The following is a 25562-nucleotide window of genomic DNA, read 5'->3' as shown; positions in this document are numbered from 1 at the left end:
AAATGCCCTTTAAGTTCTTTCTTTGTTCTATTGGGTATCTACTTTTTGTTATCTGAAGAGCAAGAAAACAATATCAACATTTTACGTATAAACCTTTCATTTAAAAACCACAAAGGCCAGGTGTAATAGCTGGTCATTTCTGCATAATTAAATGCCTTTTTCTAAGTTACACTAGTGAATACAGCAATAGTAACATAAACAGCTAAAAAAATTGGATAATGAAAAGTATGTCCTTAATTGCTGCACAGACAAAACACTGCAGGTGCTAGGCATTTGGGAGAGGGAAAGAAAATGCTGGAAATAATCAGCAGGTTTGGCAGAGTTAGTGGAAAGAGAGAAACCAATCGTGGATCCTAATGGATCCAGTTCGTGACTTGCCATCGATGTTGCATAATGTGCTTCCTTGATCGTAACACACGGGCGCAGGGGGTAAAGATTTTATTTGTAAGCTTGTGCCATTTCATTAGATTGTGGGAAAAATCTGAATCTGAGGAGAAAGCAAGTGAGCTGATGTCGTAAAACTTATTGTCTTCTACGTTTCAGACAGATCATTGAAACCTGCTTAGTGTTTAGATTGCTGTATAGATAAAGCTAAAGTGTTTGTGGTGTGAATGTTTCAATTTATATTTTATTTCTCCTTCCTCCATTTTAAAATAAGATCTTGGAGAAGGCAGCAGAGATTGCACGAAGCAATGACACACTAAGCACATCAGTAAGTATAATACATGTGTAAGAATGAGCTAGAGTATACTATGCTGCCATCTAGTGTTTGTTATTTATATATCAAAATAATGTTGCATTAACATCAACAGTCCTGAGCTGGTACTGACCATTTAGTAGGTACTTAATGTAGTCAGTATTATTTGGACACTAATTTAACAAATAAAATTCATCTAAGCTTTGTAGATTTGTCATTTATTAAGAGATTACAACAAATACCAATTATGTAGCTTTATAGTGATCTTAATATTCACATCAAGTAATCAAATCAAATTTACTCTCTCTGTCTATAATGTCTATATTTGAAACACAAAAATGTTTGGTAATTTTGAAAGGGGACGTTCTGAAGGTGAACAGAGTGGGCAAGCAAACACTGAGCACGCTACTCCTTTCTAACCCTAATAATTCAAGTTTGATTTGCAATCAAAGCAATAGAATTGTCAAGTAAAGTGAATTAAGGAAGGCAAATAGTAAATAAGGCAACATGAAATCTTCCATGTTTAAAATTTAATCATTTTCAAACCCGAGTGAATTGCAATGTGACATCTATCTTTCACAGGCACTTTTTTGAACTGTACTATCTATCATAAGATCAATGACAGCAGTAAAAGCAGCCCTTTAATACCCTGTTTAATTCACTCAATCTCTGATGTCTAATTCAGTGCCATCCAAGCACTGCAGCCAGTGGTTACTGGATAGTACATAGGAGTCATGACCTAGACTCAGACTTTTATTTTCTGTGGGGTTTTGTTTCTTGCTGTTATGGTCTTTCTAGTAATTAATGTCAGACAGAACAGGCTGACGAGTTGGATGTGTTCCCTTTGCCAGGAAGGGTGTGGGGCTCTAAAAGCAAGGTTTTTTTCTTTATGTGCTTCACATTCCACAGCAAATACATGAACTGTCGTGTAGCTACAATGTGAAGGGAATGAATACCAGGATAAGAATTTAAAACTGGATACTGTAAATTGGAGACTGGGAATCTGTATAGCTCAGCAAGAACAGCGATGATAGGTGAGCAGGGCTTGATGTGAGTTTGTATCTGGACAAGAGAGCTTGGAGGACCTTCAGCTTAAAGATGATGGAAAATAGGAAGCTGGCAAGGAAAGCATTGGAATAATCATTCTTGGCAGTGACAGAGATATATGAGGGCTTCAGCAGTGGGAAATCAAGATGAAGATAATAAGTGGGCAGTCTTTAATCAGGAGAAAACAGAAGGCTAAAATTCAGTTTAGGGTCACGTTAGATGCTGAAGGCATCATAGAGTCATAGAGATATACAGCATGGAAACAGACCCTTTGGTCCAACCCGTCCATGCCGACCAGATATCCCAATCCAATCTAGTCCCACCTGCCAGTACCCGGCCACATCCCTCCAAACCCTTCCTATTCATATATCCATCCAAATGCCTTTTAAATGTTGCAATTGTACCAGCCTCCACCACATCCTCTGGCAGCTCATTCCATACACGTACCACCCTCTGTGTGAAAAAGTTGCCCCTTAGGTCTCTTTAATATCTTTCCCCTCTCACCCTAAACCTATGCCCTCTATTCTGCCTATAAATAGACTTTGTCTATTTATTCTATCCATGCCCCTCATAATTTTGTAAACCTCTATAAGGTCACCCCTCAGCCTCCGACGCTCCAGGGAAAACAGCCCGAGCCTGTTCAGCCTCTCCCTATAGCTCAAATCCTTCAACCCTGGCAATTTTTTCTGACCCCTTTCAAGTTTTACAACATCTTTCCGATAGGAAGGAAACCAGAATTGCACGCAATAATCCAACAGTGCCCTAACCAATGTCCTGTAGAGCCGCAACATGACCTCCTAACTCCTGTACTCAATACTCTGACCAATAAAGGAAAGCATACCAAATGCCTTCTTCATTATCCTATCTACCTGCGACTCCACTTTCAAGGAGCTATGAACCTGCACTCCAAGATCTCTTTGTTCAGCAACACTCCCCAGGACCTTACCATTAGGTGTATGAGTCCTGCTAAGATTTGCTTTCTCAAAATGAAGCACCTCACATTTATCCAAATTAAACTCCATCTGCCACTTCTCAGACCATTGGCCCATCTGGTCCAGATCCTGTTGTAATCTGAGATAACCCTCTTCGCTGTCCACTACACCTCCAATTTTGGTGTCATCTGCAAACTTACTAACTATACCTCTTAAGCTCACATCCAAATCATTTATGTAAATGACAAAAATTAGAGGACCCAGCACCGATCCTTGTGGCACTCCACTGGTCACAGTTTTCCCTGTATTCTGTGAGATCTAAGCTTGCTAATCAGTCTCCCATGGGGAACCTTGTCGAACGCCTTACTGAAGTCCATATTTATCACATCTACCACTTTACCCTCATCAATCTTCTTTGTTACTTCTTCAAAAAAACAATCAACATTTGATGCAACAAGCACAGTGGCTGGAGAAGGGGAGCAGAATCAATGGTGAAGAATAGACATTGAGTCTGAGATATTAAAAAAAAGATGTATTTGGTCTTCTCAATGTCAGTTACGGGTCATCCAGCAGATTACGTCAGCCAAGCAGCATAAACGGCAGATATTGGAGCTGCTGAGAGAGACATGGAGAGATGCAGATAGATTTTGTTTTGTACGTTGAGAAATGGTGCGGAGCTTCTACCATTTGTTTTATGTGATATCGTTGAGGGCAGCATATAAACAAGGGACAAGCACAGTTCCTTAAGCTCCAGAGATAACAATGCAGCAACAGGAAGAGATACACTGCTGAAGCTGCTTTAGCTGCACTCTGTAAGGTGAGACTGGAACTAAGAAAGGTTGAAAAATGAAGGAGAGAAGATTTCTCATTCAATTGTAGGCTGTAGACTGGGTGATGCATGTCCCTGGAGACACCCAAGCCTTAAGAAGCTGAATGAATAGATGTGGAACCTGGCATGTGAAATTGAACAAGGCAAGTTGGTGCAGCTAGGAGTGCTTTTGTGAGGGGAGGGCAAAGTGGTATTGTTCGAGTTAGTGGAAATCTTTGTTATCCATTTACCTGGCTGCATATTGAGAGTGCAGGCCACAAATGAAAAGTGCCCGTTAGATTAGATTAGATTCCCTACAGTGTGGAAACAGGCCCTTCAGCCCAACAAGTCCACACCAACCCTCCGAAGAGTAATCCACCCAGATCCATTTCTCTCTGACTAATGCACCTAACACTATGGGCAATTTAGCATGGTCAATTCACTTAACCTGCACATCTTTGGACTGTGGGAGGAAACCAGAGCACCCAGAGGAAACCCACACAGATACTGGGAGAATGTACAAACTCCATGCAGACAGTAATCCGAGGCTGGAATTGAACCTGGGTCCCTGGTGTTGTGAGGCTGCTGTGCTAACCACTGAGCCACCGTGCCACCCTGTTGATCAGTCTCATTAAGCGTAACTCTCCAAAAATATATGACTAAAAATATTTGATTTAAAAATGGGTAGAATTTTACAGCTCTTTGTGTAGTTGTTTTCTCTCCATTAGTGGGAGAGTTCATAGTAATGTCAGCTGATAGCAGAAACAATGATACGTTAATGGCATCTTCTCCAGGCAGGAAGGCACCCCATTTCCTGCTGGAACAAACCAGGCCACACCATCATGATTGTCTCTGTAGGTGAAGTTTAATTAGAATCCTGGTTTCCTATGTTGAAATACAATTCTCTTGTGCGAAATTTCAAGGTTTTAAATTTTTTTTAAAAAGTCAGTGTTGGCAAAACAATTCAGTTTGCACTTCAGATAACCTTTCATGTATTGCTTAGCAAGTAAATGGTAACCATTTCGTCACTCAGGGTCGAGGATGGAAGAAGTTGCATATTGAGTTAAGAGAAATCATGGAACGAGATCCATTATCACAATTGTGTGAAAATGAGATGGATTTAATATGGACCCTACGATATGATTGTCGTGAAAACTTTCCTCAGTCACTGCCCAAGCTGCTTCTCTCGGTGAAGTGGAATAAACATGAAGATGTGGCACAGGTATGGCTATCAAACTTGGCTTCTCACTTCAGGTTTGTTAATAATTTGGTGTCTGGAATGAAAAACCACTATTTCTAATGGTATGTAAAAATAGTGTAATGAATTTCCGCTGTTGTGCTTCATTTAAATGTTGCATTGTAGTGCTTTTTTTTAATGAATCGCTCTTCACCCATTTACTTGACTTTCCCCATCTACCCCCCATCACTGCATTACCACTGCTGTGTTGGGAGGATTTGAGTGGAATGTAGTGTGACCTTTCCTTTATCTCACGTAAAGTTCATGGAGCAGGAGTGTGTTTAATCACTGCTGCAAACAAGTTAACATTATTCATGATGAACATGGAAAACCCACAGAAAATATTTTGACAAATGAAAGCAGCTCGAGATTACTTAACTAGCTTATGAAAGCAATAACTTGCATGCATGTTGAACATCTGGTTGCCACAACTCACTTCACAATCAATGCAATGTAGCTGTAGTGTGGTCAAACAGGGTAGTCAACTGATATAGAGCAAGTCAGAAAATAAATGACCAGTTCACTTGATGGTTTCGCTTAAGAGTGAAATGTTGGATGGGTACCAAGGGAACTCAATCTCAAATAGCTCCATGATACCTTTCCGTCCAGCAGAGAACACAGAGCCTTAGTTTCCTGCCTTATCGAAGGAATGACACTTCTGACAGTGTTGCCTCTGTTCCTTTGTGCTGCAATGAGGTGTCAGCCTGAAATATGTTTTCCATCTGAAACATGTGCCTTACAATTGGAACATCACAGCTGATGAAACTTCAACATTATTGGAGAAGACCTCTACCAAATTGCATGCAATTCGTAAAATACAAATTTTTTTTGTAGCATTGGGACCATGTCACTTTTGCTGAACAATATATACAACTTGCCCCTGCACTCTTCTTTGCGCAACACACCAACCTCTTGTTAGTTTATTTTAAATTTTCTTACATTGATCATATTTTAATAAATGCCTAGCCATTGCTTTCTTGTCTTGCATAAAAACTTTAAGGTCTAGGTCATTGCAGATCTCTCACAGAAGTACTACAAACACAATTGGACAGTGCTACAGGAACCATCGCTCAAAAAATAGCTGCCTTTTTAAATAAAAATGCATTTGATCTTCACTGTTTCTTCAAGATAAAACTGCATTGCCCCAAGGTCCTCCTTCCTTCTTGTCACTTTTTTTTTGGCTGGCAAACACAAAAGTGACAATAACAGGAAACTACTGTGTGAAATGTTTTACAGTAAGATACTGCAGTTTTGGATCACTGAGAAAGTTCCACACTAAATCTTAAAGGGTAACTTTCTCTTCTAATAAAATGATCACAATTTATTAGTTTGTTGTCTTTTGATTGGTGTCTCTGATTTTTAACTGCTTCCTTTCTACTTATTCACTTGATAAACCGTCCAGATCAATGATTTATAATTTTTTATTGCACTTTTGAAGTACAGCCTCTTGCTGTAGATGGCCAATGACATGCTGTATAAACTTGGATCCTAATTGGGAATGTTTGCAGACAGAATCCTTGGATAGAATTTAATGCCCTTCCTGAGGTGAACTTGGTGTATGATGGGGAAAATCTTGCCTTACTGCTGCTGTCCCAATTACGTCTGGCACATTAATGTTCACAGACCATCTTCCTGCCCTGTCACCAACTGGTGCTTTTATTTATTCCCTCATTCTGCCTTCTCTAGAGTTCAGACAGCAAGATAGCTATCAAGTGGAGTGCCTCAGACACAAGTTATTCGAGGTAGGGTGTTGTGCCTGATCAAGGAAGCCAACTTAAGAAGGTGTGGGATGTCAGAGATGGAGTCCACTCAGAACACTCCTCTTCTGACCCTTTACTCTGTACCCCCACTCTCTGAGGCTTTGGTCCCCTGCTGATGCTGGGCCCATACTCCTGCCATTGCTCTCCTGTTGGGGCTGTTAACAGTGAAGAGCTGCTAGCCTTTAATTTGCTGGCAATCCCCCCGCTCCTGGGCCTCATGATCCTGGGGAAGGCTTACTGCTGACCAGGGACTGATTGGTACTCAATATGATAGGCCTGCCCCACAGGAGGTAATGTGGGGCTTTCCAGGCAAGACATTTTCTGGATTAAATTCTGCCCTTTGTACCCATGTTCCAGTTTACTAATCTCCAATAATAGCAAGTATAGTATAATTGCGCTTTCTGTTTGGTTATCCCTGTAGGTTTAGGGTAACAGTATTCCACTTTCTGAGTCAACAGCCTGTTATTATGTAGCAACAGGATTTTGGATAAGATCATATGCATTTTTTCTGCATGAGTGCCAAATGATCAAATATCCATCAAAGAGTTGGTCAGCATCTAGCTTTGCAGTTATTGCTTTTTCTCCTCTTTCTGTCAGTTGTTTACCCTCACATGAGGGCAATGATTCCTTTTTTTAAGGTGCACTTTTGCTCTCCCAAATGGTTCTGGCTCTTTCATCAGCTCCCAGCATGTCTAATGCCTTCTAACGCCAATCTAGTCCTCAGTCAATATTGACTAATGCTTTCATTTAGTCCGGCCATTAACTGGAAATCTGGATCAGAAATGCAGATTTATTATTCTTTTATCTCTCCCCAGTTCTAGGGTATTGAAACCAATAATGGGCCATCTACCACTACCCTATGGCAATCAGGTATCTCAGCAAAACTGTCAAATTAGACATTCCTGTTCTGGACAGATCAAATATCCATCATTTAAGCCACTGATCTATATTGAAAATTCTGGTGTTAATTAAGATTACTCAAAATGGTGCATTGCTTTAGTAACCTTTTTGATGTCTGCTTGATACCACCCATTTGCGCAAGTTTATTTTCCAATCAGAAGTGTTTTATTATAGATGATCAGTTCAATATCACTCAAATCATTAAACTGCCAAACTAATGGTAACCAGAAACCAGGCTTCTTGTTCCTATTTCATGTTCAATTAGATCATAGCTGTTTAATTATACTCTGTTTTTCTGTCTTTGATCCATATTCTCAGATATCCTTAACAAATCTGGGTGAGGCAATCTCAGTTTGGCAAGTTGTCCTGGCCTCTATAGCTGTTTGACAGGGAATTCCACACTTCTATCACCCTTTGTGTGAAAGGTGTTTCTTGGCTCCACCCAAAGCAGAGTTAAGCTAGTGGGGTTGTTTTGATCCTTATTAAAGGACATCTCAACCTGAAACGTGAACTGTTTCACTCCACAGATGCTATTTGATCTGCTGAGTATATGTTTTCATTGCAGTCTATATAACCCATCCTTTATAACTGAAGCAATGTAAAGTTAACTATTTAAACATAAAAGCTGGTAACAGTCAGCAAATTGGTTATAACCTTTAGTAAGTACAGATAATTGTGTTTGCAATGTTTCCTTCTTTAAAATGGAGGATAGTTTTGCAACTGCCATGCTATTAGCAGAGTGTTTACGGTTTTCCTCAAAGGAAAAATCAGCCAGAGTTCCTACTTTTTATTTTTATTAATGTCTTTACTGGGCTATGCACACATGAGAGGACAGAATCTGACTTAAATGTGGTGTCCTTCCTGGCTGAATAGCCTCCTTAGACTACAGCAGATATTCTCTTATAATATAATTTCCATAAGCTTTGGGAGGGCTCATCTTGAAGTTGCAAATCGGTAAGGATTTGGTTTATTATTGTCACACATACTGAGGTACAGTGTAAAATATTGAATTGCATGCTGACCAGAGACATCATACCTTACATAAGTACATCAACATAGTAGAATAGAATGCAGATTATCATGCTGCAGAGAAAGATCAATTCTAATACATGAGAAGTCTATTCATAAGTCTGATAATAGCAAGGAAGAAGCTGTTCTTGAATCTGTTGGAACATATTTTCAAACTTTTGAGCAAAGCCGGGGTAGGAGGGGTCTTCGATTATGTTGGCCGCATTCCCAAAGCAGTGGGATGTGTAAACTGAGTCAATGGACAGAAGGCTAGTTTTCATGATGGACTGAGCTGTTTTCGCAATTCTCCGAAATTTCTTGTGGTCTTGGGCAGAGCAGTTGCCTTAACAAGCTGTGATGCAGCTGGATAAGATGCTTTCTATGATATGTCTATAAATATTGGTAAGAGTCATTGGTGAATATGCTGATTTTTCTTTGGCTTCTGAGGACGTAGAGATATTTGGTGTGCTTTCTTGACTGCAGTGTTGATATAGATGGACCAGGATAGATTGCTGCCGATTTTTTGCTCCTAGGAACTTGAAGCTCTTGACTACCTCCATCTCAACACATTTGATATAGACAGGGACGTGTCCTTCATTTCCTGAAGTCAATGACTAGCTACTTTTATTTTGCTGATATTAAGGGAGTGATTGTTGTCTTTACACCCTGCCCTTAAGCTGTCTGTCTCATTGCTATATTCTGACTCATTGTTGTTTGAGATCTGACCCACTATGGTGATGTCATCAGCAAATTTGTAAATGGAGTTACAGCTGAATTTGTCTGCACATTTGTGAGTGTTTAAGGAGTACAGTAAGGTGCTAAGTACTCAGTCTTGTGGAGCACTGGTGTTGAAGATTATTGTGAAGTTGTCACCTATCCTTACTGATTGTAATGTGTGGATCAGGAATTCGAGGATCCAGTTGCTTGTAGGGGAACAGAGTTCTTGGTCTCAGAGTTTGGCGATGAGTTGGATGAAAGTATGATATTGAAGGTGGAGGTATAGTCAATAAATAGGAGTCTGATGTAGGTGTTCTTGTTACCCAGATGTACCAGGGATGATGGTGTTTTCCATGGACCTATTGTGACAGCAGGCAAATTGTAGCAGAGCAAAGCAATCTGGGACGCTTTGACAAAGGGTCAGTTAGACTCGAAACGTCAGCTCTTTTCCCTCCTTACAGATGCTGCTAGACCAGATGAGATTTTCTAGCACTTTCTCTTTTGGTAAAAGCAATCTGGGAGGCTGGAATTAATTGTCCATCACTAAGCTGTCGAAGCTCTTCATAATCACCTTCTCTGAGCTGAGGAAGATGGAATGAAAATTGTTGAGGTGTGACGAATCTGGATTTTCTTTTCTAAAAAGGTACTTAATGAGATTGGGTCGAACTGAAGGCACGTTCCAATCTCCAGTGATAGCTGTGCTTGTATGCTCTGTACTTGTTCACTTGTGAACTCCTGTAGCCTGCATTACACTTTGCAGAAGGAATCCATTTTCAGGGGTTTACTTCCCATTTGTAATTGAAACCCAGTGAAAATCATATGATGTTGCAGGCATTGATGTTTACAGCTGGATAGTTGCAAATGCTGCTCACTCTCCAGAATCACATAATATTGGAATTAATTGTCTAGCACAAGAACTGTTGTTTGAAAAATACCATGAGTTATCGTCAGGCGTAGTCTTAGCACTGTAATTGTCAAGGTTCAGGTGATTGTTGCATTCATGCCTAGCACATTCCAGAGTTACAGTAGTCACCAACTATTCACACCTTCAATATTGTACAAAGCTTAAAAACTAAATGTGCCAGTGGTAAAGAATGAAGTCGTGGCAGGGGTCAACCCAAAAATGGGACTTGAAAGACAATAGGAAGCAAAGCGATCAGAAGAAGGATAGGCACATTTTAAATGCTCTTCCCCATCTCACAAATGTGAGGGCCTCCACATTTCTAGCTATGGATTTGCTCCTTTTCAGGAAACCGTGACATTCACAGCTGACCATGGAGAAACCCTTGTGGGAAGCTCACAACAAGGGGGAATAGCTAAGTGGCATTTTCTTTTCCCTAGGGAGGGGAGCTCAAAACTAGAGGGCATAGGTTTAAGGTGAGAGGGGGAAGATTTCAAAGAGGCTTAAGGGGTAACTTTTTCATGCAGAGGGTGGTGAGTGTATGGAATGAGCTGTCAAGATGACATGGTGGAGGCTGGTGCAGTTAGAACATTTTAAAAGGCACCTGGATGGGTATATGAATAGGAAGAGCTTAGTATGGGCCAAATGCTGGCAAATGGGACTAGATTAATTTCGGATGCCTGGTCGGCATGGACACGTTGGACCGAAGGGTCTATTTCCATGTTATACAGCTCTATGACTCTATGATAGTCAGTTTTCCATTGGGTATTCAATTCCAGTCAGCAGTTCATCCAGGAAGTGTGGGGAACCCACAACTTACCCTAATTGACATGCTGTAAAAAAAGTTTTTTGCTAGTTTTGAGGAGAGCTGTTTCACACCAGCTTCCTGGCTTTTTTTTTAAATCATTGCCGAGCCTTTCATAAATAGGAACAGCTCAATGTGTAGGTACAGTCAAGTTCTGCTATAACATGTTGTTCGTTAATGTGAATCGGCTGTAATGCCATTGGTGAATAAGGAACACTGTTGCTAAAATGCAAACTTATAAAACGTGTTGGCTGTAATCACCAACACTTTAAGTGTTATTTGTGTTGTACAATTTTTGTATAACGTGGGGTTGCACAGGAATGCAAATATTGCGTTATCAAAGAAATGCCTGTACTGAAGGCCATATTCAGCTACTGTCTGAAACACCTGTAAATGGAAATTAAAATTAGCCCCTGTGTGGATAAGGATAAGTTGCACAATTTTCAAATTCTGACTGAAATTCAGAAACCTGATATCACTGATTTGAGTTTGAGACAATGTGCAACCTTCATGTAGTGTAAGAATTCGAGCAGGCCTGACCGTTACGCAATCTAAAGCCCTGCATTGTTCTAAAAACATTGTAAAGGAATGTGATGATAAAAGCCTATTCAACTGCCATCTGAGACTAAATGCTCAGTCTCTTCATCAATGTTTCTAGCTCAGAATGATCCAGTCAGTATGGATTCTGAAGTGCAGATCAAACTTGTGCAGGCCTCACTGGAATAGTTTTTGACAGAATGTTTGGTTGGCTAATGTGAAGCATTGACATTTCATCACTCTCTTCCCATTACTTAAGCCAAACTAGCTAACCAGTGCCTGTTGACAACAAGCTCCAGAACCACCTTTATTTCTATACCTGAACCACATTTGAAGAGGATCTCGGCAGGCTGGGAAAATCCTGCTCAATTATTTATCTGTCCCCATGAAAGGGAGGGAGAAATATCTAAATTGGCTAAACATAAAATAATTGATGCTGTTGATGTCCACAGGAGCCATACTTCAAAAATGCCAGCTTACACCATATCCACAATGTCCTCAGCAATGGACAATGTCAGTATATTAACACCTACTTTTGTTATCTCTCCACACTAAATGTCCACCTGCCTGATTTGAGTTCCTTTGTGGTGTTGGATTAGATACTCAAAAGAAGCTCCCTTGTCTGTCCCCAAACATCTTTCCCTTCTAGCTAGCTCCTGCCTCCTATGCACTTGCGTGAACACACACACCTTCATAACTGGAAGCCAAATTGGATCAAATCCCAGTGGCATATTGAGCTTCTTGTTGATTTGGGTGGATAAAATGGGTCATTTTAAGCAGGAAGAGGGACAGAAATTTAACAAGTTGGCAGAACATACAACATGCCTTTAAGCAAAGGATTTCCCCTCCCAAGAGACAAGAATTAACCCACACAGGTTTATCACATTCCCTGTGTGCCAACAGGCCCACCCCTTAGTGGATTAATACCAGTAAAGGTGCAAGAGGCCCTTACTTGAACATTAATTGTCATTTAAGGACCTCACCTGGTGATGGCTGTACACAGGCCTTCCCATTGCAGACATCATGGAGGTGGAAGAGAGGAAGTGACCAAGTCACCAACTGTCATTACCTCCCTGGATTAAATTGCCATCCCACTTCCAAGTTTGTATGAGTTAGAGGGGCTTCTGTGGTTGGATAGTGAAGTATAAAACATGATTCTTTGCCTCTATTTTATAATTTCCCTGAGAAATGGGCTGTTCAAAATATTTCAATTTGGTGAGCTGTGTTTTATCAAAAGTGAGCTTTTGTTTGCAGTGAATAACCTCGCTGTTTTAACAACATGAAAATGCGGTTTCTCAATCCTCTGCTTCAGGAGTAATGAAGAAGGGCTCCATTGAGCAGTTTTGTAGGGAATGGGAGCAGGAGAGACTGTAGAGTTCTGTTTAGTGGATGATCTCCAGTTTCACTAGTCAGCAGCAGACTTTCATTAAATGTCCAGATAAGGAGCTCCCCTCTTAGCAGATTAGGTAACCCATGTAGGATCTCTGGGGTAGAGGAAAACAATCACTCAGTAGGTGGGGGCTCCAATTCTAGGAAGAATGGGGGAGGGGTTGGACATCTGTCTGCAGGGATTCTCTGTAATTCAACGCGGAAACATATTGTAGAGCATAACTGCGAGTAATTAGCTGAGAAAATAAGAACGCTTCAACCACCTTATTTTGTTTACATATTGAACATAATCCATTAGGCAGCCCTTCTCTGGAGAATCTCATTCAGTTCAGCAGGATTGAGGTTATGTGAAACCCTAGTGTAAGGGTGCAACAAGATTTGAACAGTTACAGTTCATTGCGTAGCTATGTGAACCTTTTTAGTTTTTACATTCACCATCCTTGCATGTTCATCTCTTGTGTTTTGTAATTTTAGAATGAATGCCCGAAGATGTGTACGTGTCCCAAATACAACTGTAACATTTACTTTTAATCTTTTATTCCCAAAACCCCCAAATTTTACAAAGTTCTTGATTAAAACAATCCATGCTTCCTTGACTTTAGAGAACCTATGGCGGTTCTAAAGTGACAAATTTGATCCAGATGCAGAAATATACACTAGCCTGCTGTCAAAACACCCCTCCTGTTGACCTTTTGACCTGTGATTGTCAATGCCAGGTACCCACCCTGGTGGCTGTGTTCATTGGCTTGTGCTTCCCATCTGAAAAGAATGACCAGGGAAATATAAACAAACTACTCAGTATTTTTGGAATTTCTTGGGCTGTTTTCACAGGCCTGGATTCTCCTGAACTCACAGGAATGATCCAGGGGTGAAATTTCAGGCTGAGGATTTACGTTTTTTTGTCCTGACTGTGGACGGAACTAGGAAATTAATTAACGGATTTTTCTCCCTTGGTATTAAATTTTCTTTAGACAGTGGAGATAATCAGAACATCGGGAATGGAAGTGACTTGTCTAGTGTTTGCTGTACCACTACCTTCTCAAAGGTGTTTAAGCATGGGGAATAAATGCTGGCCTAGTCGGTGACGTCCACATCCTGTAAATGGATAAGAAAAATTCTAGTACAGGCCAGCAAAGCACAGCAAACCCTCCTTTCCTGAAAGAGATGAGTAAACGAGATTGGCTTTTATTTATACAGCGATGATAGTTTAATAACTTTCAATTTCAGGCATTTTTATATTAATCAATTAAGTTTAAATTCCACAAGCTGCCAAGGCAGGAATTAGACCCTGTCTCCAGACCATTGTCCTAGGCCTCTGGTTTGCTCATTTAGTGACATTACCACCTCAGTCCTATCGCCCTTCCACACATCCCAACGTAATACCAAAACTAGCAGCATTCATTGTCATTTCACCCCTTAAACAGACAGCAACTTCAGAAATCTTTGCATGGGAAGTTAAACATGCAAATTTGCGTTTCTTTATTGGGCTTGTTGTTGTTTACCATCTGCAAAGATTTCAATCAGAAATTAGGAAATTGACATTAGCTTGCGATTTTGTGCAGTAATATCAGAAGCACCCCATAACTTTTATGGATGAGATGTAATTGTTGTTAGTAGTATATTAAGTTCATAATTTTGTCATGGACTAACCTTAAGAATATTTAAGCCTCAGGAAAACTAATGTTATAGTTTTGTAATGCCATATTTTAATTTTTAAAAAATCACTTTATTATAAGATATACTTTTAAAGAATTGTTTGATATTACAGCTTCTATTATGCATATCCTAATCTTTATTTTGTTGAGTGCATAGTAATCAATGCAATTTACTTGCAGGTTTGCTGTCTGTAGAAATCTCTAATGTGATTGACTATTTACCTTGCTTGATAGTATCGTGGTTTTTTTGATGTCTGAAGCTCCTTTTGATTTGGTGCCAGATTCAAACAAATACTGGGAAAGAGAGAATCTCCACAGAGGTCACTTGCTCTTTATTTTGGTGGTTCTTTTTTAGATAAGCAGAGTCAAAAAAATTGGGTGGCTCTTTGCCAGTGAGCACCAAGTCCAGCCAATAATGCCATCTTTGAGCTTAAATAATAATTGTTGGCAAACTATTTTAACATGGGTAGGCATGAAAATTCAAATCACATGATGCCTGCACTTTCCATAAGACCATAAGGCATAAGATCAGAAGTAGGCCAATCAGCCCACTGAGTACGCTATGCCATTCAGTGAGATCGCAGCTGATCTGAGGATCCTTAACTCCACTTTCCTGACTTTGCCACGTAACCCTTGATTTCCCTCATCAATTTAAAAATCTGCCTATCTCCGTTTTCATGATCCAGCCTCAACTGTTCTCTGTGATTAAAAAATTCCATAGATTCACAGTCCACTTCTCACCAAATTCCTCCTTATCTCTATTTTAAATGTGCAACCTCTTCTTCTGATATCCTGAGAGAATCTAGGACTGAGTTGAAACAATCTTTCTGCATTTACCCTATGATATCCATAATTAATCTTCTAGAATTTGCTATGGTCACCTCTCATTCCTCTATATTCCGATGAATACTTGCCCAATCTACTCAACCTCTCCTCATTAGACAGTCCGTCCATACCTGGTTTGAGCTTTGTGAACCTCTCTGGATCGCTTCCAATGCCAGTATATCTTTTTCTAAGATTAGGAGACCAAAATTAATCACAGTATTCCAGCTGTGGTCTGACTAGTGTCTTGTACAATCTTAGCAAAACTCCACTACTTTTGTATTTCATTCCCATTTGAAATAATGGCCAGCATTCAATTTGTCTTCCCCATGACCCGCTCAACTTAGATGCTAACCATTTGTGATTCATGAATGATGACTCCTAAATTCTGCTTCTCAGCTTTCTGCAGTCTTTCTCCATTTACAAAATAATTAGCTGCTTTATTCCCTCTGCCACTTTATATAACCTCACCTGCCCAGTCAGTCTCTGTATAGCTAGGAGCAGTTGGGCCTGTCTTTGATTTGTTCATTGCCTCCCCTGAACTCTAGGCCATTGCAGTCAAATATAGTGTTGCCATGCTGACTGACAATGAACATAGAGTAACCCTGGAACCAAACTAGGAACTTACTGTTCTATGGTTTAGTTCACATGGTAAACTTGCAATCTGAACTATACACTCTGTTGTAAATAGTTTAAATCATGAACTTCAGTGAAAATTTGAATAGATTTAGGTTTTTTTTATTTGCTTCTTTTGGAACATTTTGAAAATGTGATTTTTAAAAATACACTTCTAAGGTGTTAGAACTGGAATGGTACTAACACTTTATTCCCCATAAATAAGCAATTCAAAAAATGAAACTCCCTATTTTATTCTGTCCTTTTTGGGAGTGCCATGTTACAATGACCTTCCTTCTGACATTATCATCTTGCACATAGAAAGATAGAAAAGCATCAAAGGAGCATGCAAAAAATGCAAACCCTCTGATGATTCTTCAAATTAAAAATCCTATTTGTTATTCCTAATAATAATTAAATTTGGTACCACAGTGTCCCAGTGCCAAAACAATTCTGACCTCGTTGCTTCCTCTGGAGTCCATCAATCGTAAGTTTTACTTAAACATCTGTTACGAAAGTCTAGTCTATGCTTTATAAATAGCCAATGAGCGATGATGGACAAGCATTCTGATCTTTGGATTCAGCTGCAATTTGTAACCTTGTTTTTTCTTTAAGATTTGTTCTCCAAGGTTAGCTTTCGATCTGATTATGTTCCTCCATCACCAGTTTCACCCCCACTCCGGCCCTGCCACAATGTCCCTGTTCATTTTACTTATATTCACAAAGACAACTGTACTGAAAAGTTTAAAAATACAATAATCAAGTAAATTTGGATGGTAGTGACCCACCTCCTGACTCCGAGATATTGAGTATTGCAATAATATTGGTGGCTTCGGAGAAAGAGTTCGTACATGTCCAGGGCTGAGAAGGAAGGGGCCCATACTGAGACCAAAAAACAGGGATAAAGGAGTTGCAACACTTAGCTAACTTCCATGGGGATCATGTTTTTTATGTTGTTAGTACACTGCTTTTCCGCTTGTATAATTACAGTACCTTCATTTGGAAAAATTGTAATATTTCCCAAAGATGAATTTCTGGGGCATAGCTCAGAGTCAGGCTGGCTGACCTATTTGTACAAGAGGTTTGTATGGCAATGATGATTATCTGTTTTAACCCTGGAACAATATCTGTTTGTTTAATTCATTCACTTAACTCATTTACGTCAATCTGCGTGAGAGACGGTCTCAGCTGCAACTTGTAAAAACGAAGCTTGTCGTCTAATTAAAAAGGTACGATAACAGATCAGTTGGCCTCCTTCTGTCATTAATAGAGAGTAAGAGATTAAATCACATAGTCTCGACTAGCAGACTCCTGTTCAATTTAAATGTATTTGGAAAAAATTAGTGTACATATTGCATACAGCGTGTAAGGATCTGCACATTGGACTGTGAAGTGGTTACTTTTTGTACAGGGCTGATTTAGATCAGTTATCTATGTACTACACGTATGCACACTTAATTTTACTGACAGTGAAACACATTTTGTCTTAGTGTTGTAACTTGGTTATGACAGAGAAGCAAAATTTGATTTTAATCTTTACAATGATATAGTAGACCACCCCTGTACAGAGTAGCACTTGGGAACCATCCAAAAAGTGATTTGCAAAAGGGGAAGAGACTGTTTCTCAATAGGTTCTCTGTGTAGAAGTTTCAAAATGTGTTGTCAAAGCCTGGTGCAGATTTGAACCTAGAGCGAGTTTTGAGAATTGGTCTGTTGAAGAAACTTGCATTTATATGACACCTTTCTGAACTCAGGACACCCAGAAATGATGTGCAACCAATTATGAACTGCTGAAGTGTTGTCACTGTTGTAATGTGGGAAATATAGCTTTCAAATTGCTCATAGTCTGTAGGGGAGAAGGTGATGCTTGTTTTCGAGAGTTCACTGCTGAGACAGATATCAAGCCTCTTTCTTGCATACAGACAGAGTCTAACTCACATACGAGGCCACTTCTGTACATTAGTTTGCCCTGAGGCAGCTAGCGCCACCTGAATTCAAGAAACAGATCTATATGCAACTCAACAGAGTGTCCTTGGAAAGGACCTCTGCCTAAATCAAAGCCTCCCAATTGCACACTCAAACCATGCAGCCTACTGCCAGTCACTGCAGTTCCAATCATGACCTTGAGCTTCCTTTTCAATTGGTAAGTCTTTTACTTTTGCAAGGTGATCATTTAAATCAGCCACGTGTTGTCCAATTTTTTTTTAAATTTGAAAGAAAGGTTAGCCAATGCTAGAATTCGCGCTAAGTCCATGATAAGCAACAAGAAAGTGAAAGATGGTCAGACTTTGGGATTAACTTTCTTAAGTCCCTGCTGAAATGCTGGACTTTCCTTATTTTTGTCTGTTGTCTAACCTAATTAATACTACTGCTTGTGTGGTAATTCCTGTTTTGTTTACAGGATTATCTGCTGAAATTTGGTATGTTGGGTTAAGAAGTTGCAGAGTAGTGCTGTTATATAGTTAATAATTTTATGATCTGATTTTTGATCTTTTGGTGCAGCTCCAAGCGTTACTCCAAATATGGACCAAAATAGCACCGAGGGAGGCATTAGAACTGCTGGACTTCAACTATCCAGACCAATATGTGCGGGAATATGCTGTGGGATGTTTGAAAGAAATGAGGTCTGTTTGATGCAACGCTGTACTGTTATGGTTATGATAATATTGCTATCGGAAGATTTTAAAAATCACTTGTGATTCATACTGAGAGCACTAGTCATAGTTTGCTCAATTATCTTTTGAGTTTAAAATTTGCTTTGAATTTGTTTTTAACTTGACAGTTCTTCTGTTTTTAAGCAAGGCTGTATGTAGAAAGGGCTTATGGTCAAAGTATTGTGTTTTTAGTGTAGGAGAGTCAAAATGCTCTTTTGAGAGGGACACCTGCTGCCCCTTAACCAGTCTGATCTGTAAATGATGTAGTCCCATGGTGGGTGGTTGACTCTTAATTACTGTCTGAAGTGGCCTAATACTTCACTCAGTTTCAGCTTTGAATCAAAAACTGGAAGACCCAAAAGCTCAAACTGCCTATCAATTTGTAGAGGAGAGATGAAAAGACCTTCTAATGGCATCAATACAAAATAGGTTAACTGAAAGAGTTGCATCTGCTTGTTCCTGCACTTACTAGGTGTTGTTCATAAGTAATAATCAAAAGAATTGAGCCTTGATATCAATCACACTTGCCTTGCATTGGCTTAGTGCTGTGCTCATATTAGTGCATCAATCTGGGTTTGGCAACTGTAACTGTAGAGTACATCCAACAAAGCCTGTTCTTATTCTTCCTGGCAGGAACAAGCTCTGAGGATTCCGTATTTTGTACATGCCCCACAGCTCTGCTTGCCAAGCAGTTACCTTTTAACCGCGAGGAAAGATGCACATGACTGTGTCCACTTTCTTTTATTTATGGAGTGCTCAGGCAATCTGTTCAACTGTTCGAACATATTTTACACCCACCTTCAGATCAGAGTGAAGTTAGGTTGTAATCATGCTAAGGCAGAATGGTGTAAACCAATCTTCTAACAGGATTGGTTTATTGTGCTTTGGATTCGGATTAGGACCTCATTCCTAAATTATACATTTACCTCTGCATAGACTTTACACCCAAAGATAGAACTGTGTGAAGTAGATGCAGTTTGATAATATAACCAGATAATATAAACCACAGCTCTTTATAAACTTGATTCATTGTAACTTGTGTTGATTTTAATATGTATTTTAAACATTGGCCTTGCACTAAATATACATTATATCATATTTTTGAACTGGCAATTAACTTTTAAATGTAGCTTAAATATATTGCATTGAAGCAACTGCACTACTTTAAAGAATTAAAACCAGGAAGCTTTTGGATCAAATGAAAAATAGGAATGCTTGAACAAATATTTTAATTTACACTGCCATTGTGTTTTCTCTGCCAGTGATGAAGAGCTTTCTCAGTATCTCCTACAGCTGGTGCAAGTACTGAAATATGAGCCATACTTTGACTGTGCCCTTTCCAGATTTCTTTTGGAGCGAGCGCAAGCCAACAGAAGGATAGGTCACTTCTTGTTTTGGCATCTCAGGCAAGTTGGATCGAAAGAGTTGTGTGTATTATTGACAAATGTAATAGACACATTTGCTCAGTGTTGGCAAGTCATCACTGTCCTTGTTTTATCTTTAAAACATGCACGTGGCATATAATTTGTTGAAACCCAAGAGTCATTACTCAAAACCTACATTTTTATTGTGCCTTTTTTGGCTTTACAAGCACAAGTACTTAAGTTGCAAATTACACAATACATGTTGAATGTAGAGATTGCAGAAGAATGCTAAATCATTGTCCTAACGGTGAACACAGCTTTATTTAACACTGTGTGATGATAGCTCAATTGTCACTTGAGTAGACAGCACAGCAAACAATTACTAAATATCAGACTCTGGCATCAGGTCATGTGATAACCTCTGATCCCTGACCGTCCAGCCAGTGGGTAATTCATGTGACTTGCCCATCTTTTCACTTCATTCCCATTTTTTTTCAGTTTGGTTTTTGTACACCAGGACATTTGTAAAGAGCTGCTGTTAATTTTGATGGCATATTGGCCAAAAAATTATAGATTTAAAAACACGAACAGATCACTTTGGGTAAATGGGTTAAGATCAGTGTAAGCTGACAGGAACAGAGCATGAAGTTTTATGTCAAGTGTATAATCCCATACTTGAGAGGTTTGTGGTCCAGTGGTAGTATCCCTTCCTCTGGGCCTGAAAGGCCAACTTCAAGTCTGAGGCATGTCATAGCATGCCCAAACAAGTTGATGAAAAATAATTAGTCCCACAATGTTTCATCATGATATCCTTATGTACTGTATGAAGTTGGAAATCAGAGCTGAAAATGTGTGGCTGGAAAAGCGCAGCAGGTCAGGCAGCATCCAAGGAACAGGAGATTCGACGTTTTGGGCATAAGCTCTTCTTAGAGGTTGGATGTCACTGCTGTATAGAGTACAGTATTATTGAAAACAAGCAAACTCAAATTGTTCTTTTTTAACTACAGCATTACTTCAGGAAGAGAGTTAAGAAGGAGCCTCATCCCACATAAATGACTAATTTTACATTGATTGCTTGGGGGTTCCCTTCCCATGTTAATAGGGTACTCATCTGGGCTCAATGTGTGGCCTCTCGAGGCACAGTGGTAATGTTCCTGCCTCTGGAATAGAGACCTGGGTTCAAGTTCCATCCGCTTTGGAGCTGTGTCATAGCATCTCTGACCAGGTTGACTAGGAGCTATTTTCTGAGCTCAGAGGGTGGGCGCCAATGATGAACCTGGCTTCAAGTCCCATCTGCTTCAGAAATACATCATAACATCTGAATAGATTGATTAGAAAGTATCACTGGGCCCACAGGCCGAAAGAGAGATTCAGTGTGGTTGCGTGCACAGTAGACAATTTGTATCTCATTTAACTATAAGGCTGTTCTTGAATAAAGACAAGACTAATATTCTATTGTTCATTGTCTGGCTATGACCTAGAAGTTTCTTGCAAATTATGATTACATTGTGTAGTTGAAGGCAAATTTACTGCATGTTTCAGTATGGAAGCTTATTGTGTGATATTATGGTTTAAAATCATAAAACACGGCACGGAGAATTGAGGGCAGAGGGAGAGGCAGTGAATGGAGATATACCTGATCAAAGAATAACTCCTAGATTTGTAGTTAATAATGGCTAACCACATGGGTCATGAGAACATCAAGATTCGTGTTCAGAGCTTTAAACAATTGCCTATTTTTTTTTGGAATGTAGTGTTCCTGTAGACTTTTTAATGTGCTCGCTCATATGTTATACTGACTGACAAAAGCATTTCATGACATGGTACCTAAATATAGAAAGATTTCCGTTGGGCCCAAGTGTAGTATAATTGTGAAATTGTTACTTCTGAATAGATTTCAAATGTCATTATATAGCCACTGCATTGAGAAAATCTACATCCTGGTCTGTAGAAGAGAGGAGAGTTCACTAATTTAAAAGAACAACCTCACAGAAGGGTTTTGTGGAGTTGAGTGCACAGTAGTTGAAGGAATGATTCATTAGGAACATGAAACTGAAGGGTTGACTCCATTCCTGGTTCAGAAATATTCATTCAGCAGATGATTGGCCCTATGGTTCAGCAGTTTTGACAATAAAATTTCTGCTTGGAATCAGCATTGTAAATATTGGGTTGCCAGAAGGTGTGATTCATTAGGAGGATAAGACTAAAGAGCAAATTGCTGTAGACAGGGGGGAGAGAGTGATTGCATGGGGATGTGTTCCCCTCAGCCTACCTGCTCCTCATCCCTATTGATGCCTGTTGCCTCATTGTGATATTTATATCTGCATAGAAAATTCTATTTGATAAATGTTCCGCATTGAGGATGCTACGCTCTCTCAGGGGATGGGATGTGGTCTGAGCATGTGACCCTGAAGTGAATGTTAATTAGTTGCAGATTCATACATATGGAAACAGACCCATCAGTCCAACTTGTCAAGAATGAGCTCCCGGTTCAATCAGGGAGCCCGACTGACCAATAAGAACAGGAGTATCAGACACGACATTCAGTGTGAAGGACTCTCCACTTTTAAACAAAGGGTGACTTAGTTGAATTGAATTGAACTTATTGTCATGTGTGCCGAGGCACAGTGAAAAGCTTTGTCTTGCGAGCAATATAGGCAGAAATCATAGTTAAGTAGCATAGATAAGTAAATAGTAGGTAAACAGCAGCAAAACAAAAAAATCACAGGTACAGGTGAATGCTAAGAGTTTGTGAGTCCATTCAGTATTCTAACAACAGTAGGGTAGAAACTGTTTCAAAAGCGGCTGGTGCGTGTATTCAGGCTTCTGTACCTTCTCCCCGATGGTAGAGGTCTTGGAAAAGCATTGCCAGGGTGGAATGGATCGTTAAGAATGCTGATGGCCTTCCCTTGATGGATTCCATAGATGGGAGGTTGGACTTAGTGATTGTGTGGGCCGAGTTCACCATTCTATGTAACCGTTTCTGATCTTAGACAGATGGGATACCGGCCTCTGGAGTTACTCACACAGATAGACAGGGTAGTAAAGAAGGCGTTTGGGATGTTTGCCTTCGTTGGTCAGTGCGTTGAGTGTCTGAGTTGGAATGTCATGTTGTGGCTGCACAGAAAAAACATTGGTATGGCCACATTTTTAGAATAGTGCATTTAGTTCTGGTCATCCCGCTTTAGGAAACATGTTGTTAAACTTGAAAGGGTTCAGAAAAGATTTACAAGGATGGTGCTGGGATTGGAGGGTTTGAGCAATACTGAGAGACTGAATAGGCTGGAGCTGTTTACCCTGGAGTGTCGGTAGCTGAGGGGCAAGATTAGGTGATTAGCTGAAGTCTTTTCCCCTAGGATGGGGGAGTCCAAATCTATAGGACATAGGCTGAAAGTGAGAGGAGAAAGATTTGAAAGGGGCCTGAGGGGCAAATTTTTCACGCAGAGCGTGTATGGAATGGGGTTATAATATGCATCTACTTATTGTTTCCAGGTCTGAAATGCATCTACCTGCTACTTCATTGCAATTTGGATTGATTTTGGAGTCATACTGTCGAGGAAGTATCACTCATATTAAAGATCTTTCCAAACAGGTAATTACTGGCATAGTTTTTAAATTAGTTCCAGTTCAGAATGTTTATTCGGTAAATAATTGGCCATGTTGTTTAGCAGTTTTGACAATGAAAATTTGCGTCTGAAATCAGGGATTGTAAATGTTGGTGTGCCAGAGGAATGATTCAATTGGAGGAGAAAACCAAAGGTTCAGTCATGTAGACAGGAAGGGAGAGAGATTGAAAGAAGGGAATGTGTACTCCTCACTCTGCCTCCTTCTCACTCACATTGAAGTGTTTCGTTTGTTTTCATTTCCATGAAGGTGTCACAAGCCACAAGAATAAGTAATCTCCTATCATGTTCTAAAATGTCTTCAATTATTTTACACACCCCATAACTCTGCCAGTATTCTGCCAACCAAACCCTGCACACCAAGTTGTGTTCTTCTTGTTCACCTACATTGATTTCAGTTTTCCTAAAGCCTTCCATTTAGAAGTACCTTCCACATTTAAATCTTTCCTTGATTTTGTTCCTCCCTACTACTTTTCCCCCATGGTCTTAATCCCTCTGACTCTTGTCTCTTCACTGTCGTCTCCCTCTCCTTTTGCCATGTTTTTGAAGGCCCTCACTTCAGTTGTTAAGTGTTGTGGCCTGGAATGCTCTCCCAAAAACTTTTGTCTTTCTTATCTTACCCCATCTTCAAAATTCTCTTTGATACGGTTAGGACCAAGTGAAATGGATTTGGCTCATCTCTTTAACACTTTTGATCAGTTGTATTAAAAAAAACTTTTCTTTAGCACAAAGCGCTCACACATCGACTGAAATATGATTAACTAGATCAAAATGAAGGAGTAAAATTATAAGGTCGTCTTGAGTGAGAGGAAGAAGAACTTTATTACTTACTAATTAGAAGAAGAAAACAAAAACACAGCATCAGATACGCACAAAAACACAGGTAATATGCTTAAAAAAGGCTACCTTATGCAGACACAAAACCGAAAGCATTTGCAGTTTAACGTCCTTGGATTCCTTGAGTAATCAGGATGAGTCTCAACTGTTTAAGCTGTTGTTTTGGTCACTGCTGAATGAACATGTTTGTAGATGTCCATAAGAACTGATTAAAAATATTTGTATCACTGAGTTTTTTTTTATTGATTGAGGGGAAAGAAAATGAGAGAGCCTGTTCTGGCTTACAAATCTATTTATTTTTACTCCGTCTCTGCTCTGCTTTCCTCCTGTTGGTGTGTGAAAACTTGCTTCACCCCAATAACAAATATAATAAAAGAAGACTCAAAGGGAGAATAATACAAACTCAGAAATGTCGACCAGGCACTCACTCATTTAGCGATCTGTAGATGCCATGCCAAGTAACTCATTTATCAGACTCTTCTTCCTCTTGTTATAATTAGGCTGCATTATTTGTGGGCTGGATTTACATTGTTCAGGAAAGTGATATTTTTCTCTCTCTCTCTCTCTCTTCCATTGCTCAATCTATCTTTCAAACATTTCCATGACCTTTAATTGCTGTACTAAATACCACCCAGCCACAGTGCTGTATTATGAAATTATATTGAAATTGAAGAAGGAAAGCACATTATTAATAGCAAACAGTAACCTGAGCGCAATGGTTTGTATATAAAACCCATTGGTACATTTTATCCATTTCAACAAATGTTTTAACTTGACAGAACTCATTGTGCTGAAGTCTTATCCTTCTGGGCTGACAGCAAATCAGGAAAATGAGAATTGATGGACTTTTCCATGGCTTTTTTTAAACTCAGACTAGCATTGTGATTCTCCTTCAATATTTCCCAAACTATCAAGAGTGCAGACTACTGACCAGCACTCTGTTAAAGGTTTCAATCTAAAGATACCTCAGCACAAGTTAGACGTCTTCCTTGCCCATTGAGGGGTGATAATGGAACAAGCGAAGTGAAGGTTACTTTGTCTGGGAAGGCTGCCCCTATGCCAGTGGAAACATTCTGGAGATAATGCTGTAGGCTCTGAAGGCCAGAAGAGAAATCTTTGTTCAAAAGGAGAGGTTCTTCCTCCCATCTGCTGCAAAGCAGACTTGGCTCCAAAGGCTAACAGCAGGGTAACACAGGACAAGGTGAGTTTAGTTCAAGCTAGCGTAAATTAACTCCTAAAGCAATGAAAATACTC

At 39.7% G+C, this 25562-nt stretch overlaps 1 protein-coding gene across 2 annotated transcripts in view; it reads left to right on the top strand.

Moving 5' to 3' along the window:
* The window catches only part of pik3cb (phosphatidylinositol-4,5-bisphosphate 3-kinase, catalytic subunit beta), a 187530-nt gene that overhangs the window by 116647 nt on the left and 45321 nt on the right, over window positions 1–25562 (top strand). For both annotated transcript variants that reach the window (XM_060834867.1, XM_060834868.1), the window contains exons 11-15: window positions 659–712; window positions 4518–4706; window positions 18333–18454; window positions 19747–19890; window positions 23341–23440. In XM_060834867.1, the coding sequence (XP_060690850.1) occupies window positions 659–712; window positions 4518–4706; window positions 18333–18454; window positions 19747–19890; window positions 23341–23440 (609 nt within the window). The remainder of the gene's footprint in view (window positions 1–658; window positions 713–4517; window positions 4707–18332; window positions 18455–19746; window positions 19891–23340; window positions 23441–25562) is intronic.

This window comes from Hemiscyllium ocellatum, chromosome 13 (genome assembly GCF_020745735.1).
Source record: "Hemiscyllium ocellatum isolate sHemOce1 chromosome 13, sHemOce1.pat.X.cur, whole genome shotgun sequence".
Taxonomy (NCBI): Eukaryota; Metazoa; Chordata; class Chondrichthyes; order Orectolobiformes; family Hemiscylliidae; genus Hemiscyllium; species Hemiscyllium ocellatum.
Note: the sequence above shows the minus strand (reverse complement) of the source record. Positions and strands in the feature narration are given on the sequence as shown.